The sequence below is a fragment of the Takifugu rubripes genome, chromosome 19 (assembly GCF_901000725.2).
Source record: "Takifugu rubripes chromosome 19, fTakRub1.2, whole genome shotgun sequence".
Taxonomy (NCBI): Eukaryota; Metazoa; Chordata; class Actinopteri; order Tetraodontiformes; family Tetraodontidae; genus Takifugu; species Takifugu rubripes.
In genome coordinates, this window is record NC_042303.1 from 4,401,612 (window position 1) to 4,420,066 (window position 18,455).

The 18,455-nt window shown below is 44.7% G+C and overlaps 2 protein-coding genes across 14 annotated transcripts; one reads left to right on the forward strand and one right to left on the reverse strand.

Moving 5' to 3' along the window:
* Positions 1-37: 37 nt before the first annotated feature.
* LOC101073723 (alpha-(1,3)-fucosyltransferase 9-like) lies at positions 38-7,248 on the reverse strand. Of its 2 annotated transcripts, none has more exons than XM_029826395.1 (2): positions 7,167-7,248; positions 38-1,445 (listed from the first exon to the last, which is right to left on the reverse strand). In XM_029826395.1, the coding sequence occupies exon 2, from the start codon at positions 1,443-1,445 to the stop codon at positions 360-362; it is 1,086 nt and encodes a 361-aa protein (XP_029682255.1). In that variant the 5' UTR covers positions 7,167-7,248; the 3' UTR covers positions 38-359. The 2 variants fall into 2 exon arrangements, with proteins under 2 accessions (XP_029682255.1, XP_029682254.1); XM_029826394.1 differs by lacking the exon at positions 7,167-7,248 and adding an exon at positions 3,029-3,166.
* Positions 1,860-18,272, forward strand: LOC101073947 (uncharacterized). 12 transcript variants are annotated; one of them, XM_029826389.1, is made up of 6 exons: positions 6,043-6,533; positions 7,175-7,275; positions 17,567-17,615; positions 17,697-17,723; positions 18,004-18,056; positions 18,158-18,272. In XM_029826389.1, exons 1-5 carry the CDS (start codon positions 6,503-6,505, stop codon positions 18,024-18,026), a joined length of 231 nt encoding a protein of 76 aa, XP_029682249.1. In that variant the 5' UTR covers positions 6,043-6,502; the 3' UTR covers positions 18,027-18,056; positions 18,158-18,272. The 12 variants fall into 12 exon arrangements, 4 of the variants coding, with proteins under 4 accessions (XP_029682249.1, XP_029682248.1, XP_029682247.1 ...); XR_003885909.1 differs by having other exon boundaries at positions 1,860-6,533; positions 7,126-7,275; positions 18,004-18,272; XR_003885903.1 differs by lacking the exon at positions 7,175-7,275 and having other exon boundaries at positions 1,860-6,533.
* Positions 18,273-18,455: the final 183 nt, after the last annotated feature.

The following is an 18,455-nucleotide window of genomic DNA, read 5'->3' on the forward strand; positions in this document are numbered from 1 at the left end:
CAGATCAGAAGAGATCTGAAAACTGACGGTTTTCAACTTTTTTTTACTTGCATAAATTTGCTTTTATAAAAAAAGACTTCATAGTTGACATGCACAAAATATATATTTGGAAAACACCCCAGACTTATCACACAAACTGGACCTTACAACTCTACATGAGTAAACTTCCCATTTTACCAGATTAGATAGAAAAAATTAAAATCATTCAAATTAAACTGAATAGATGCAAAAAAAAAACCATATGCCCTAGGGAATAGGTTACCAGTACAGCATGGTTGAGTGGTTCTAGTTCAGTACTGTGATACCAGAACAGCAGGATGGACCTTGCAATCGCAAAGACAAAACCTGTGCAGATACAGTCAGTTAAAATACCAATCATAGATATCTGGTATCACGCTGAACTCACTGTCTCTGGCAATGTAGTCACAGGTGAAGCAGATGGGGTGAATGAACTCCTTGGCTACAGTTAGGAGATGAGGGGTGACTGTAAAGAACTTCCTCCACTCAAAGTAGCGCATGTAATTCTCTTCATTCTTGTCCAGCGAGAGCAGAAACTCTGCAAGAGACTTTACATCAGGAAAGTCATTAACGTGAATGAAGGAATTGGAGGGATAGAACTGCTCATAGTTTTCTCTCGGAGGTCCCAAAACTACAGGAACTGATCCAGCTGCAAAGGGCCCGTTAATCTTCTCCGTCATGTAATCTCTGTGGATGGAGTTCTCAAATGCCAGATAGAATTTACAGCTGGCAATGGTGGAATAATATTCTTCATAACGTAGGAAATTTCCATAAGCTTTGCCGAAAACATCCACCTTGATGTGTTGGGATAGCTCACGATAGTACTTGTCTCTTGTGCTCGTTCCTGTTACCGGGCTATTGTTGCTGACGATCCAACAGACCATTTTGTCTTTTTTGGGCAGAACAAAGTCTTCTGTTGTATCCGAGTCTGGTATTGACATCTCGTACCTCTCCACAATGCCCCCATCTCTCCTGTAGCTTAGTGTCAGGTTAAAGAGGTGTTCAATGCCTGGTTTCCTCGGTGTGTTTGTTGGGGATTCCACATTGAACCAAATCCACCTCTGAAAATATGGACGTGGATCTTTGGGCAAGGTGTCTGTGTACCAATATGTGTCTTTGTGATAGAAAATGACTCCCTTTGCTTTGCTGTACAGAGATCTGTCATCCGTCAGGATACAGCTGTCAATATTGAAGTAGGTGGGGCAATCCTTGAAGTCAAACTTCACACTGAGAGGCCAGAACCACAAAAGAACTATGGGCTTCTCTTGTGGTTCTGCCACACTGTGATCCTGGCTGTGGCTGGGATACTGACAAGAGGAAGTCGAGGTCTCAAAATATAATAAAAATGCAAAAACTGCACTGCAGGTGAGACCAATGGCAGCTGCTATGGCCAAACATAGTGATTTTTTCACATTTGGTGGATTCATCTGTGAAGGGAAAAAGGCTCAATGAATGCAAGAACAATGTAACACGTTATAATTGTCTGCATTATACCTTTAAATATCATGTATGAGATTCCAGAGCAGTGATTGTGATTATTGTGTGTGGTAAACCTGTTTATTGATGTTAAATGCCTTCCAGGCCACTAGGTGGGACAACGTGTTGTTTACTGTCGGGAAATTTCTTGTGTAGAAGAAACTAGAGCGGAAGTTAGCTATACCTGTGTGCTGACCGAAATCAATGCTACCTGTTCGAGTTCCCGAAATAAAATAAATTCTTCAGTAAGAAGAAGCCTCCTGCAAGTTACTACATAAATGGCGACGAGGATAAAGTCACCACAGATGCCTCGGATGGATACAGAGGAATGAAAGCGGCTGCTGAGGGGCTAAGTAAACCTTGCAGACCGGACTCTGTGGCTGTGGAAAAAAGAACATGGCGGCTATGATTGGAAGCACCGCTCCTTTTGATGGTCAATCCCAGAAGTGGGAAGAATATTGTGAAGTACTCCACCATTTTTTCAGAGCTAATGGGATCGACGATGCAGGTAGACGTAAAGATATTTTGCTGAGTGCAGTGGGCAGTCAGACTTACAGTCTCATGAGGAACTTAGTCAGCCCCGCCAAACCGGGTGACAAGACTTTTGATGAACTGGTGAAGTTGTTGAAGGATCATTTCAACCCAAAACCGAGCGAGATTGTGCAACGTTGTAAGTTTAACTCCAGATACAGGAAGCAGGGGGAGACAGTTATGGAGTTTGTAGCTGTGCTGAGGAAACTGGCTCAAGACTGCAACTACGGGGACAAGCTGTCGGAAATGATCCGGGATAGGCTGGTTTGTGGCATCGTGGATGATCGCATACAGCGCAGACTGCTTTCGGAGCCGGATTTGACCTTCGACAAGGCGCTGAAGTTGGCGCAGGCCATTGAGACGGCGTGCAAAGATGTGAAGGACTTGCAGTCTCCGGAGTTCGTGCCCCAGTACATGAGGGCACCCCAGGCGGTGCATAAGGTGTATTCAAAGCAGACCCCATATACCCAGCAGAACCAGCGTAAAGTTTGCTACAGGTGTGGTAGTGACCAGCACATGGCTGGGGACTGTAGATTTATTAAGGAAACCTGTCACAAGTGTGGGAAAGTTGGCCACATTCAAAAAGTGTGTAGGTTTAAGGGCTCAGCAAAGAACTTGAGGGCCAAAGGAGGTGGAGTGCAGACAGGCAAACAGGGGAGAGCTCAGGGAGCAAATTATGTCAGCCAGGGGGAAGGCGAAAAAGATAACATAGACTCAGAGGAAGTCATGTACACATTGTACAAATTGGACGAACTTGACATACCAGCAGAAGCTCCATTTATAGAGACTTTGACAGTAAATGGGACAGACACACAGTTTGAAATGGATTCAGGTTGTGGTGTTACAGTAGTTAACTACTCAGTTTTCAAAACTCTCAGGGGAAAAGGAACACCAAAGTTATGCCCATGTCGAGTCAGGCTCAAAACATATACAGGGCACAAGGTAAAAGTCTTAGGAGCCGCTGTAGTTAAGGTGCAGAACCAAGGGCGAGCCCTAGACTTACCTGTGGTTGTGGTAGGAGGTGCAGGCCCCAGTTTGGTAGGCAGGTACTGGATTAGGAGGCTAGGTTTACAGTGGAGAGAAACACCCCAGGTCCATCACGTCCGGGTAGAGACTGCAGAGGAAGTCCAGATGAGACCCGAAACCCAAATCCACAATGTGGCAGAAGAGACGTTGGATGAGGTACTGGGGGAGTATGGAGAAGTGTTTAAGGATGAACTTGGAAGATTTAAAGGCCCCCCAGCGAAAATATATGTAGACAAGGAAGCAGCCCCCAGGTTTTTTAAAGCCCGACCTGTACCATATGCCATGAGAGGAAGAGTAGAGGCGGAGCTTGACAGACTCCTTGCACAGAAAATCATAGAACCTGTGAAACATTCAGAGTGGGCTACTCCAGTGGTTCCCGTGTTGAAACCTGATGATACAGTAAGGCTATGTGGAGATTATAAACTGACGGTAAACCAGATCTCAAAGTTGGAGCAGTACCCAATTCCCAAAATTGAGGATCTGTTTGCCACACTGTCAGGTGGACAGAAATTCTCAAAATTGGATCTCAGTCATGCATACCACCAGATTTCCTTGGACGAAGAAGCAAAGAAGTATGTGACCATAAATACTCACAAGGGGTTATTCACCTACAGGGTGCTACCTTTTGGGGTTTCATCAAGCCCAGCAATATTTCAACGAACAATGGAGGGACTGTTACAGGGCATCCCTCAGGTGACCATTTTTTTGGATGACATCCTCCTCACAGGGAAAGACGACCGGGAGCACCTGCAGACATTGGCTAGGGTGTTGAAACGGCTACAAGAAGCAGGTCTCAGACTCAAAAGAAGCAAGTGCCTGTTCATGAATGAGGAAGTGATGTTCCTAGGTCATAAGGTGGACGCGACAGGACTGCACCCAGTACATGAGAAGGTACAAGCAATCAAAGAGGCACCCACACCTTCAAATGTAACAGAGTTGAAGGCGTACCTGGGACTGTTAAACTATTATAACAAGTTTCTGCCCAATATCTCAACTGTACTTGCACCAGTACACAAACTGTTACAAAAGGAGACAAGGTGGCATTGGGGTGATGCTCAACAAGCTGCTTTTGACAAGTCAAAGGAATTGATGCAGTCTGCCGAGGTTCTTGTGCACTATGACCCAGAAAAGGACCTTGTATTGTCATGTGACGCATCACCTTATGGAGTAGGTGCTGTGTTGTCGCATTTTATGCCGGACGGAACCGAGAGACCCATTGGATTCACCTCAAGAACACTAAACCCAGCAGAAAAAAAATATTCCCAGCTGGACAAGGAAGGACTAGCTATGATGTTTGGAATAAAGAGATTCCACAAGTACATTTATGGAAGGAAATTCACTATTGTGACAGATCACAAGCCTTTGTTGGGACTCTTCAGTGAGATGCGAGCTGTGCCACAAATGGCTTCACCCAGAATACAGAGGTGGGCGGTAACCTTGAGAGCCTACGAATACACAATAGTGTATAAAGAAGGAAGGTATCACTGTAATGCGGATGCCTTAAGTCGCCTTCCTTTACCAGAGGTAACAGAGGAGGAGCTGGAAGAGAGGGTTCTCATGTTGGAGAGCTCTGACATCACACTGGTGACAGCTGACCAAGTGAAAGCATGGACAGACGCAGATCCAGTACTTTCAAGAGTGCGGGAGATGGTACAAAACGGCTGGTCATCAAAAGAAAAAAGGGAGGAGTTTGGCCCCTATGAGGTGAGAAAATATGAACTCAGCATCAAAGATGGATGTGTGCTATGGGGTTCAAGGGTGGTTGTGCCAAAAGCAGGGCAAGAAAATGTCATGAGACAGCTTCATCAGTGCCACCCAGGAGTGTCCCGAATGAAAGCATTGGCGAGGAGTTATGTGTGGTGGCCAAAGCTGGACAAAGAGGTGGAGGATACTGTTAAGAGCTGCATGACCTGTCTAGAATACCGCAACGTCCCTGCACCTGCCCCATTACACCCGTGGGACTGGCCAGACAAACCCTGGAGCCGCATTCATGTGGATTATGCTGGACCGTTTATGGAGAAGATGTTTTTTGTGCTCATTGATGCACATTCCAAATGGATGGATGTGTATCCCGTGAACTCTGCAACATCAACCACCACAATTGAGTGCCTGCGTACCAGCTTTAGTAACCATGGACTGCCGGAATTGATAGTGTCTGATAATGGCACTTGTTTCACCAGTACAGAATTCAAAGAATTTTTGAAAAAAAATGGTATTCGTCATGTGACCTCTGCACCCTATCATGCTGCCAGTAATGGGTTAGCAGAGAGGGCTGTACAAACTTTCAAGAGAATGATGAAAAAATGCCCCGAGGGAACACTGACAGCTAAAGTAGCCAGAGTATTATTTAGCTACAGAGTGACTCCTCACACCACTACTGGGTTATCACCTGCAGAGCTACTTCTTGGGAGGAAGCTTCGTTGCACCCTGGACTCGATTCACCCAAATCTAAGCAGAAAAGTGATGAAAAAACAAGAACAACAGACAAAAGATCACAACAAAAAGGCGAAGGAACGCTGGTTCAAAACAGGAGACTCAGTGCTGATCCAGAACTTCAGTTTCGGACCAAAGTGGATCCCAGGACTCATTGAGTCAGTGACAGGACCAGTGTCATACAAAGTGATGCTAGGTGATGGGAGAGTGGTGAGGAGACATGTGGATCAGATTCACACACACCACCGGAGACCAGAAGAACGCAACAACCTTCCACAGACGGCCTCTATGACACTCAGTCAGACGGATCAAGGAAGTGAAGCCTGGCTGGAAGCTGAGGAGGTGGTACTCAGTGAGGAGAAGTTGGAGGAGCCTGCAACTACTGAAGCTGTAGGAAGTTCTGAGACAGAACAAAGAACTGTCACAACCCCAACTCCACTGAGGCGACATTCAAGAAGGGAAATCAAGTTGCCCAGTTACTTGAAGGACTTTAAATTGGATTAAGAAAAAAAAAAAGTTCATAATGTCCTATTGAAGGGTGTAGAAAACACTTAAGGGGGGAAGGGTGTGGTAAACCTGTTTATTGATGTTAAATGCCTTCCAGGCCACTAGGTGGGACAACGTGTTGTTTACTGTCGGGAAATTTCTTGTGTAGAAGAAACTAGAGCGGAAGTTAGCTATACCTGTGTGCTGACCGAAATCAATGCTACCTGTTCGAGTTCCCGAAATAAAATAAATTCTTCAGTAAGAAGAAGCCTCCTGCAAGTTACTACATTGTGATTACAATCATTGTGTGTTCATCACATTACATACAAGGGTGTTAGCTGCAAAAACTAAACGGAACATGTTAGGAGGTACGTGAGCTGGTTGTTTGAGAGAAATAAGATCAGATAAGACTAAGAAAAAGTTCTGTTGGCAAGAGGAGTCGACCCCCATGCTGTGGTACAAATATGATGGGCGTATTATCTTTGCACCACAGATAACCACGGGCAATTCTTCATGAACTGAGGCCGTGCTCATGGACCTGTGGAAAGACTCCAGAAGCTTCTGTAAGTCATTTTAGTATTCTATTATAAATACAAATCTCGTATTTCATTGAGATTCATTTGATTCAGAATTGATAGTTTGCCTATTCCTTACTGGGAAAGCGAACTGCTTGAGGAACCTGTTTTACAACGGAAAATTTCCTCAACACTATCTGAACGATAGAGCCCGTCAGATGATGACACAGATTTGACGTCGCGTTAAACAGAGATTACGCCCGGCGACCGACCGACCGATCGCGCTCGATCCGCAGACCTCTCGTTCACACCAGGCGCCAGTTTCTCCGCGTGGGTCAACACAAAATCCGCTTCTCAGCTGTTGTCCACTCATACCACTGTTGTGTCGTTGTTGTTGTGGTCTGCAGACATACAGCTGAAATACTGGAATCCTAAAAAAATGTTTATCTAATTCTATTTTTTATTAGTTATTTAATTTCTCCGCAAGTTTCCCAGGGCAGTCTCTCGTTAGTGAGTGTGTGCGCGCGCACCGCGCTGTGATACTGACAACTGTATAAACGCACACAAAAAAAGAAATCGCGTTGTCGTTCGCGGTATTTTCCTCTTTTGAACAACTACCTGTCCACATGAATCGGTTCAGGGTGTCTGTGATGACCTACGTGTGCGTTCTACAAAACTCACCTTCCCAGCCCGTGAGGACACTGTCAAAGCTCCAGCCAGGTCCCAGCGGTTGAACGCGGCTCCAGTCTGTTCTCAAGTGCACCTCGGTCTCCTCAGTCCGGTTCTGCAGGTCGGTTCAGTCGCCTTTACTTCCCTCTTTGGGTGGAGCAGGTTGTAAATTATTTGATCTCCTTCTCAAAACAAATCAATTAAATTTTTGTGAGGCTCCATGTATTAGAAAGAAAGGGTGTCAATATTCTGGTTGTTTCTAAGGTGAGCTAATATACTGAGTCAGGGGGTTGGACAGTCATCATAACAGTAAAGTGCCATGCTCATTCCACAGCCCGTCAGCCAGGACTAGTGTTCAAACCAACTCCTGCTAGGTTGAGAGCTTGTAGCTTCCTTTTTCTCCTGGGTGTTTTCCTGGATGGTGGGTCTCAGCTCCTTAACATACATTTTCTCTTCCAGTGCCCTTCTTGTGAACAGGTAGATAAATAAGGATCTGAGCCAAGTCAGTGGAAGCTGAACCTCACTGGTCATGTTCACCATCATCCCTCTGACTCACTGACTAACCGAATGCCTGATTGACAGAATGTTCTGTAGCGAGGGAAATGTTTTCATCACTCCAGGACCATAAATGGCTGCACTAGATATTTATTGGTTCTCTCCCCCAATCCCCATGATACTGTTTTGCCCTTGAATTTGGTTGAAACGATTATCTCAATACATTTACACGGTAAACAACATTTTTTCTGACCCCTGTTGAGGGCTTTTAACGTCACAATTGTTTGTCTGGATCTTCACCGTAATATTCACTCCGTATTTGAATCTGCGCGCTGATCGCAAATGTCCCCCCCCCCACCCCACTTGTTTCTGACAGTGACAATCGCACAAGTTACATTGAATCTTGCATTCTCAAATTCTGGAGCCTCAGCCATGATGGAGTTAGCCAGTGGAGGGATAATGAAGTCTAGCTTTTAATTGGTATTTTGGGTGACACTTTGGTGAGAGCCCACATTGAATGGTCTTATCCTCTGAATCCTCCTTTTTACCAACACCTGCTCACAACTTTGCCAACAGCCACCACATGTTGTTTTTCAAACTGGACCGTGTAGACTAGCGTCACTGACGTAGTTTTGGTCTAGGCCAGATCATTTGCTCTTTAACAGCAGGATATGAACCCCTGGCCTGACCCCTGACCCTGAGGTCTATATCTAAGCTTCACTGTATCTCTAAACTTCTTGAGAACGTGTTGCTGACTTAGGCCACATTTGTCACCAGAAACGGAACATTTCTTCCTTTAAGTTCTCAAAACAGGTCCGTGTTGACAGGGAGACATCGTGAAAATGCTGCAGCGAGCTGCCGGGCCAGTGTCTGCTAATGTCCGGAACATTGGCGAGTGACTCGGTCTTGATACATGACACAAAACTGGCACAGTTAGCAGCACCTGGTGCTCGCTAGACGACCATAGCCGTTGGTCCTCCGTGTCTACGCTACCTTTATCTGTTGATCCCTGAGCACACATTGAAATATTTGTCGATTCAGGCGCTAACGCAATTCTCACGCTAACAACAGGTGCAACAAAAGCTAAATTGTTCCTGGACCATGTTGAGAATTGTCTTTATCTTGTTATGTGTTTCACCATATGTTTCTGTCTTCTCTTAGAAGTTAGGCAAGGTAGACTCATTAGCAAATGAAATAAAGAACAGAGACATTTGCAGGATTGTTGTTTGTTCTACTGTTATCTTAGGAGTGTGAGAAGAATTATTGTTGTTATTACTATTATCGTTTCAATGCTATAGTAAGTATAGTAAGTAGATTTAGAATGTTTAATCAAAAGGAATGTATGAGTGTTTGACTCAAGTATTGTAGCTGTTATGTTCCCAGCACTGGGAGGTATCATGTTCAAGGACACGAGGAAGTCGTAGAGATAGGAGGAGAAGGAATCATGAAGTTGTTTTGATACCAATGTTGTGTGAACCAAATAAAAGAGGAGAGCGAGCAGCAGACGGACGGAGTTGAGAGAGGAAGCTTGAACTGCTCGTCAGCTCTCCCTTGCAAGGCCACCTGTTGTCTGTGTGGTTGATCTGAGTCTAGTAAACGAACAGCGCGGGTGACCAAACATCACCCTCACAAAAATTGGTCCTTCGAGCCGGATCCCAAGACCTGGAGAGGAGCGCCGTGGGACGACCGAACGCCGAAGTCTGTGCACAGCCGGAGTCAAAAGGACGTCCGAAGTGAAAGACCTTTCATCACGAGTTGACGGAAGGCCGGTCTTCGTCCCTCCCAGGGCGACCATCTCCAGTGACGGGAGGAAGGCACTAAAACAACTCAGAGAGAAACCATAGCGACAACGGAGTGAGTATAAGACACAAAAAGCGCTACACAGAAAATACCGCGGTATTGCCTGCCTGGTCATCGGGAGAGAAGCAGAGGCAAGATACACCCGCCTCCTCGGAGGTAGAAGCCTGGTGTATACTCTCCTGATCGAGAACGATTGACTATAAGGCCACGGCAGGGGGGCTGAACTAGATATCCTGTATGGATTGAGGGTTGTTCAGTCGGGAGATCAGGCGTCTCCATTCAAATACATAAAAACTGATGAAATAAAGTGCAAACATGGGCAACCAACATTCCACAAAAGGTGCTGAATTCGAAATCCCAGCATCATGTAAACACATGGAAGACAAATATCCAGGTTCATGCTCATATGTTCAGCTGTGGATGACTAAGTTCGATTGGGATGGTAACTTAGACAGGCCAGGCAATATTATAAAATTAAAAGAAGTTACCATACTGAAACCCAGCAAGTCCTCATGTGCGTTAATGGCAAGAAATGGGGCACTGTTAGAGGAGATTGGGTCCCAGTGGATCCAGCCACTCAACAACCATGGCAGCCTGGCAGCCAAGAACTAAATGACAGACTTGACAGACTGTACGAGCACATGCGAACTACTTTTACCAGACGAGCTGACTACAGCGCCATTACGGCCACGAGACAAAAGACTGACGAAAGTTTTGAAGACTATAGCATGAGAATGAAAGATGTGTTCCGGAAAAATAGTGGAATTCCGTATGCGGAAGAACCAGAAGGTCCCTACCAACAGCAATTAAAGCAAGCTATACATGGGGGATCAAAATCAGAGATAAAAACCTGGGTAGAGAGACAATTAGTTGATTTCGGAACTAGTAACCTAAACCGCTATGAACAACATGCTATGCATGCTGAAAGACAATGCCAAAAAAGTAAGAACCAATCAACAGGCATGTTTTTCAATGCCAACCCTCTCCCAAGCCGAGGCCGCGGACGTGGGCGAGGCCGAGGCGGAAGGGGAGGAGGAGGCAATTCCCGTGAAAATGATCGGTGTCATTATTGTAAAAATTATGGACACTGGGAACGTGATTGCAAAAAGAAACAACGTGACCAGAGATACAATAGAGGACAGCAGCAAGGTTCTAATCCACCTCAACAATGACTAGAACCGGAAAAAGATGTCACAAAAATTAAAACAAATCAGGGCACAAAATTTGACCAATTTGAAAAAGATGACTTAGAAGATGTTTTAGACTTAGAAACCATCTTCCTGTTTGCTGAAGGCAAACCAGAAGTACAACTGACCGTGTTAGGTAATTCTTTAACATTCTTAGTAGACACGGGTGCAGGTAAATCAGTAATTAGAGATCCAATAGCCCTAAAGCCAACTTCTACACAGATTTTTGTGAGATCAGCAAATGGTCTCATAACTAAAGAAAGAATGTCAGTTCCTGTAGATGTTTGTGACCCTGTGGAATCACACTTAAAGCCCCTTTCGTGATCTCCACCACATGTCCCGTAAATCTGTTAGGAAGAGATCTTATCTCTCAGCTTTAGTTGATGATTCGTACCACAGCCGAAGGAATGTGGTCTGTAGATAGAATGGTTAATCTGTGGGTAAGAGAAGCAGATGATGTCATTCTTAGGACTAGTGAATTTTTGCAGATCATGGATCTTAGATTATGCGAAAATAACTGCCCCTTTACAAGCATTGATGTATGATAATCCCTTAGCAATGACTGATGTGTTAACTTGGACCCCTGAAGCTGAAAAAGCATTTACACACACAAAGCAGGCCCTTGTAGGTGCTGGAGTGTTAAAGCTGCCAGACTATCAGAAGCCTTTTGAGCAGGTCGTAGATTGCAAAGGTAATTTTATGACTTCAGTTTTGTTGCAAAAACACGGAGATAAGAGGCAGCCAGTGGCCTATTACTCCCACAAGCTAGATTCCGTAGTTTGTGCACTCCCACCATGCGTTAAAGCAGTGGTGGCAGCGTCTGAGGCAGTGAAAGCCTCCGCAGGAGTGGTGCTATATCATGAGCTAACTTTGCTAGTTCCACATGCAGTGTCAATACTGCTGCTACAAAGTAAGATAGCATTCCTGTCGCCCGCACGTCATCTTTCCTGCATGGCAGTGTTGCTCTCTCAGCCGAATCTGACGATTCGACGCTGTACGACCTTAAACCCAGCGACGCTGCTACCCACCGCAGAAGAGGGACACCAGCACAACTGCTTGGATGAGGTCTCCACCAAGGTCCTGCCGCGACCAGATCTCAGTGATGTCGCGTTGACTACAGGACAGACACTATTTGTGGATGGATCGTCGAGAAAGGATGACTGTGGACGCACTAGAACTGCCTATGCAGTAGTTACAGCAACTGAGGTGGTGGAGGCGAAATCACTTCCCTCCTCCTATTCTGCTCAAGCAGCAGAACTCGTCGCACTCACACGTGCCTGTGAACTAAGCAAAGGACAAGATGTTACCATTTACACAGATAGTCAATATGTTTTTTCCACGCTGTTTGTGTTTGCTCAACAATGGAATTTAAGAGGGATGAAAACGTCGACGGCAAACCGGTCATGCATGCAGAACTGTTAAAAAAGTTATTGGCAGCAGTACAGCAGCCACGTAAAATAGCTGTATGTAAATGCACTGCACATACTAACAACACAGACGCAGTCTCACAAGGCAATGCCTTTGCTGACAGAGCCGCAAAGGCTGCAGCAAATAACAACACACTTCTTGATAATGAGGAATCATTTACCTTAGAACCTGCAGATAATGATATTCTAAAAGAAATGCAACAAAGTGCTCCAGAAAAAGAAAAGGCCACGTGGAAGAAGCGAGGAGCCAAACTGGATGATAAAGGACTATTAACCATAGGAAACAAGCCAATCCTTCCCCGGAATATGCATAAATGGGCAGCATTAGTGAGCCATGGGCCATGCCATGTCTCAACAGGAGGGATGGTACAGATGGTTAATGAACATTATTATACTATAGGATTTCATACATACTCAAAAAATTTTTGTTCACAATGTGCTATTTGTGTAAAACACAGCCCACAGGGAGCCCTTAAGGCCCCTGCAGGCACTACACCATTACCAAATCATCCATTTCACACAGTTTTTCTAGATTTTATTCAGCTAACACCATGTGAAGGTAAACAATATTGTCTAGTAGTGTTAGATGGATTTACTAGGTGGGTAGAAATTTTCCCCACAGCAAAAGCAGATGCACTGACAGTAGCAAAAGTTTTATGTAGAGAAATCATTCCCAGGTTTGGCATCCCGAAGGTCATCTGGAGCGACAATGGAAGCCATTTTGTAAATGAGATAGTGAAAACTGTAGGAGTAACTTTGGGCATTGATTTGAAGAATCACTGCGCATACCACCCTCAGAGTGCAGGGTTGGTTGAAAGAGTCAACGGTACTATTAAGAACAGACTGAAGAAATGTATGGACGAGACAGGAAAGAACTGGATGTTTTGTCTCGACCTGGTGAAATTATGGATGCACATAACACCACACAAGAAAACAGGCATCACACCCTTTGAAGCATTATATGGGCGGCCTTATTGCCTACCATACTTTGCAACAACAAATGAGCTAAAACATGTTGAAGAAACAATAGCAGATTATCTGAAAAAAGTGTTACTTAACCGATGTGTGAATACAGTAAATGTTCTGCCTAGTCCTGTGTCTTCCACAGATTCCACCCCCCAGGAACCCATTCAACCGGGCGACTACGTGTGGGTGAAGAAGTTTGTGCGGAAGAGGTGGAACACGCCTAGATGGGAAGGCCCTTATCAAGTACAGCTGACCACAAAGACTGCAGTTCGAGTGGACGGAAAACTGTCGTGGATACACCTTTCACATTGTAAGAAACAGAAAATTCTTCCAGGTGAAGGCGAGGGAGCAGTGGCGGACTCTCCGTAAACGGCTGACGGCCTGTATAGGTCCAGCAACGGCTGAACCCCGTCGGAACCTGTGAAGAGGATCTAAAAGGAAATGAAGTTGTTCTTCCTAATTGTGGTGAGTGCTGTGACGGCAGGACTTGTGAGTTTTGGTCTTTGGAACTTCCGACAGGAGGGAGGTAATCAGGGACAGAAAGATGCTCTGAGACAGGATGAGAGCTACGCGCGCGCTAAACGCACCGCAGTTAGCCATTTAGAACATTCATGGTTAGAACAAAATCCAGAGTCCTCACACACTTACAGTTTGAATACATGGTGGCGCTATGCTACTTTCACAGCTTGGACACAGAATCATTCAACACAGAGGTGTCCAGAAGGTTATAACTGTACATGTAACTATCCCGCTTTCGCGCCAGGAGACAAAGGCACGCAATTAGTGGATAAGGGATGGTGGTTATGTGGACACAATGCGTATGCAGACCTACCAGCAAACTGGTCAGGAGTGTGTGCTCCAGTACATCTCAAGGATCACACAGTCATAATTTATGCTGCTAATGCTAGATCTGCACCACAGTTGCGTTCCAGGAGAGATTTGAATGACGAGTTCAAACCACATGACTCAGTGTGGGGCACAGATGTACCACGAGAGTTTAAGCATTGGTCAACCGGAAATAAAGTGATCATGACTCTCTTTCCGTGGCTAGGAATAGGAAAGAACATATTGAGATTGGAAACAGTTGATTACAGGTTGAAAGTATTTGCTAATTTGCTCTCACAGGAGTCAAGGAAGAAATGACAGCGCTAAGACTGATGACCATGCAGAATAGGATGGCCTTAGATCTCATAACGGCCCCCCAGGGAGGAGTGTGTGCAATGGTAGGAGATTACTGTTGTACGTTCATCCCAGAGAATGATGCGGACGGTCACCTGATAGATAGCACATTGAAAAATTTAACTAAGCTACAGAGAGCTATGATTGATGATGGTAGTCCCCCACCAGACTGGCTTACAGGAATGTTGTCAAGGTGGAGGGAACTGTTGTTCAAGATAGGAATGATGATAGGGATAGTGCTGCTAGTATTAGCCATACTAGCTTGCTGTGTAGTACCTCTTGTTCGGGGTTGCATTGGCCGGCTCGTGGGATCAGCTGTTACTAGTACTTTGCTGCAGGTGGAAGAACGATCTCTACTGGACAACGATGAAGAGGAATCAGAAGAAGAATGGACAAATGTGATGCACGATGTAAATGAAATGTTTAAGATGTCTTAAGCTGTACACATGTTGAACTCTGAGTGTAAGAAATGTGTTTCTAGGAAAATGACGTAATGCATTTAAATTTCATGAAATGAAATGATGTAATACTGACAATGAGAATCTAGACGCATTTAACGATAAACAGGAGGGAAATGTGAGAAGAATTATTGTTGTTATTACTATTATCGTTTCAATGCTATAGTAAGTATAGTAAGTAGATTTAGAATGTTTAATCAAAAGGAATGTATGAGTGTTTGACTCAAGTATTGTAGCTGTTATGTTCCCAGCACTGGGAGGTATCATGTTCAAGGACACGAGGAAGTCGTAGAGATAGGAGGAGAAGGAATCATGAAGTTGTTTTGATACCAATGTTGTGTGAACCAAATAAAAGAGGAGAGCGAGCAGCAGACGGACGGAGTTGAGAGAGGAAGCTTGAACTGCTCGTCAGCTCTCCCTTGCAAGGCCACCTGTTGTCTGTGTGGTTGATCTGAGTCTAGTAAACGAACAGCGCGGGTGACCAAACATCACCCTCACAGGAGCCAGTCAGGCAGGAGCCAGTCAGGCAGGGGGTGTCAAACACTCATTGTAAACAGGATATCAGGGGGATTGATGATGATCACATTTGCATGAAGAATGGGATCTGGCCACCTGGGAAAGCAATGGAAAAGAAGGACTGTATCAACACCAAAGGAGGCTGGAAGAAGAGGACGAGGTCATCCCAGCAGAGGAACTGGATTGGATTGCATGGACATTGTGAATTTGCATGTGTGTGACTATAAAGGACTGGGCCAAGGGATAGTTAGGTTGTCAGACTTCATGCCCTGACAATTGACTCTGTTGTTGCTAGGGTTATGAACTGGCCCGGAGCTCTGTAATATTTGTATCTGGAATTGATTCTATTGTTAAATACATTTTGAAATTGGTACTTTACTTCTCGAAGTCTTCATTCAACGAACACGCGGATCGGCAACTACATACAGGAGGTATCGCGATCCAACAACCACCTGCAGAGGAGCAATCAGTTTCATTACAGCACAGAAATGATGTTCTTAGAGCTTCAGACAATGTATTGCTTTCAACTGGTTTTATTAGAACTTCAACAGTGCTGTCATTGGTATAGTTACAGGTGTCTGCTCCTGATTGGATTTGTCTGTCTCTTGTCGCGGAATTTTTAGCCGTTTGGAGAAGAAAAACTATTAATCTAAGTTACTGCGTAGGAGATGGTTTTAATCCAGTCAGTCGGTCAGGATACACACACGGAAGCATGCGGAGAGATCTCTGCTCAATGTATACAGTTCTGATCTTATATAGTTGAAGGCCTGCCTCTGAGGTGCAGACGTCTTCACAGCATGTGTTTGCTGCATGCACAGGACGCCAACACAGTAGGTGTGCACTGTATGCACCTCAGGAGTTTGGTGCCTTCACAGCGGGTGTTCCGGCTGGCGCAAGAAGTTGAATGACTGAGGATGTCCCCCCCTCAGTCCTTTGACGCTGGTCTTCCTTCAACCTTTGTTTCCATGTAAATGAATGAGGAACCAAATGGCCTCCGTCTGCTCTCCCAGTCTCCATCATACCCTTCCTTTTGCTCTCAATTTACATTTCACAATAGAATACCATTTCAATTTCTTCCTTTTGTATACAATTTACATTCCACAATCAAATTCCATTTCACTCTGTCCTCTATCCTCCTCAACACAGAGGAGTATTTCTGCCCCAAAGGATGTAATTTGTGAGCAAACACACCTAGCTACAACAATGTGCAGGTTCCAGTTTATTTTAAATGTATAATTCCAACATTTTCATGGGGACACAAATGCAGCACTTTTTGTCTCACAAACTTTTAGGCAATTTTCAACACTTTTAATCTAGATGTTTGAAAGCAGGATGTACGGTACACTCATGTCTCAGCACAACAGGCTGAAACGTGAAACTGATTTTTCTATCCTGGTTTACTCTTAATGCCAGGGATTCAAGCAGACTTCAGTCTTCTTCTGTAGCAACAGGATCAAACCTGGGACCCAGATCAACATTTCCATCCATATCGTACTCTTATCTGAATCTAAAGCCACATTTTCAATTTTTCAGTCTGTCCTCAAGTGCACCTCGGTCTCCTCAGTCCGGTTCTGCAGGTCGGTTCAGTCGCCTTTACTTCCCTCTTTGGGTGGAGCAGGTTGTAAATTATTTGATCTCCTTCTCAAAACAAATCAATTAAATTTTTGTGAGGCTCCATGCATTAGAAAGAAAGGGTGTCAATATTCTGGTTGTTTCTAAGGTGAGCTAATATACTGAGTCAGGGGGTTGGACAGTCATCATAACAGTAAAGTGCCATGCTCATTCCACAGCCCGTCAGCCAGGACTAGTGTTCAAACCAACTCCTGCTAGGTTGTAGCTTGTAGCTTCCTTTTTCTCCTGGGTGTTTTCCTGGATGGTGGGTCTCAGCTCCTTAACATACATTTTCTCTTCCAGCGCCCTTCTTGTGAACAGGTAGATAAATAAGGATCTGAGCCAAGTCAGTGGAAGCTGAACCTCATGTTCACCATCATCCCTCTGACTGACTGACTGACTCACTGACTAACCAATGCCTGATTGACAGAATGTTCTGTAGCGAGGGAAATGTTTTCATCACTCCAGGACCATAAATGGCTGCACTAGATATTTATTGGTTCTCTCCCCCAATCCCCATGATACTGTTTTGCCCTTGAATTTGGTTGAAACGATTATCTCAATACATTTACACGGTAAACAACATTTTTTCTGACCCCTGTTGAGGGCTTTTAACGTCACAATTGTTTGTCTGGATCTTCATCTGCGCGCTGATCGCAAATGTCCCCACTCGCGCTCCGTAGGCCGCACCTCCATTTTCAAAGTGTTGAAGCTTTATTGCGTCTCTACACACTTTGTCTGGCCAACGGTTCAATTCTTCTCTTTTTCCACAGGTGGACGAGCCAGTGTCGGACTATGCCGCCATGGACGACGTGTATCAGGGTTAGTGTCGTAACTCTCATGTGCGCACGCTTGTTCTACCATGTTGACAGTGTTTTCTCTTTGGCTCGTCTCCCCTTACAGTAGGAACGCCTGAAGAGGGATTCAAAGGTGAGCGCAGTGGTTTTCTTGCATCGCCTCTAATCTGGGACGTCTGACCCTAACCCTGACTAATTTGACCCTGACTAACAAGACCCTAAACTAAACCAAATGAGCAAAGACAAGTTAGAGGTTGGAGTGAAGAAAACTGGTCTTAAAAAGAGCTTTTGACTGAAAACTGTTTCCTATTAAAACTAATAAGCACAAAAACAGGTGATGCATGTGGTGTTGAGGCTGGCGGCTAATAATGGTTTTGGTCACTATGTGACTGGTTTTCTCTTCCTCTTTGCAGGCACTGGCCTTCTTGGACACTGAGGACAGCTGCATTGTAGCGCCGCTCCACACGTAACGTTTTCAAAAGCTTATCTTTTGAAAAACCGATAACTGATCCAGTGTTCACACATTTCTCTTCCTTTATTTGTCGTGGTATTTCCATGTATATGTAGAGATGCTGTTTATCGAGGCTGGAGGAGGTTTGAGCTACTTCAGACGGAATGGAAGCAGCGTGAATGTCCCGTTTCACTGTTATTTCTTATGGACAATAAAGTTATTTTCAAAGCACCCGTCATTTGTCTGCCAGCTTTCAGTTTTGCATCGTGCTACTTATTTCCACCACCAAGGTCATGCGACAAGGTTTGTGAGCTACATAATTCAAAAAGATCAACATTTTGGTAATGTTGCAGATTCTGGAGGGACTTTGATCAAATGATGATCAAAGCCATGGGGCTATTAAACGGAACAAAT

Coding starts and splice junctions, on each gene's coding strand:
- LOC101073723 (XM_029826395.1), bottom strand. CDS start 1,445: ATGAATCCACCAAATGTGAAAAAATCACTATGTTTGGCCATAGCAGCT.
- LOC101073947 (XM_029826386.1), top strand. CDS start 6,503: ATGGACCTGTGGAAAGACTCCAGAAGCTTCT. Junction 6,534..7,174: donor GAAAGACTCCAGAAGCTTCT/GTAAGTCATTTT, acceptor TCACCTTCCCAG/CCCGTGAGGACACTGTCAAA. Junction 17,616..17,696: donor CATGGACGACGTGTATCAGG/GTTAGTGTCGTA, acceptor CTCCCCTTACAG/TAGGAACGCCTGAAGAGGGA.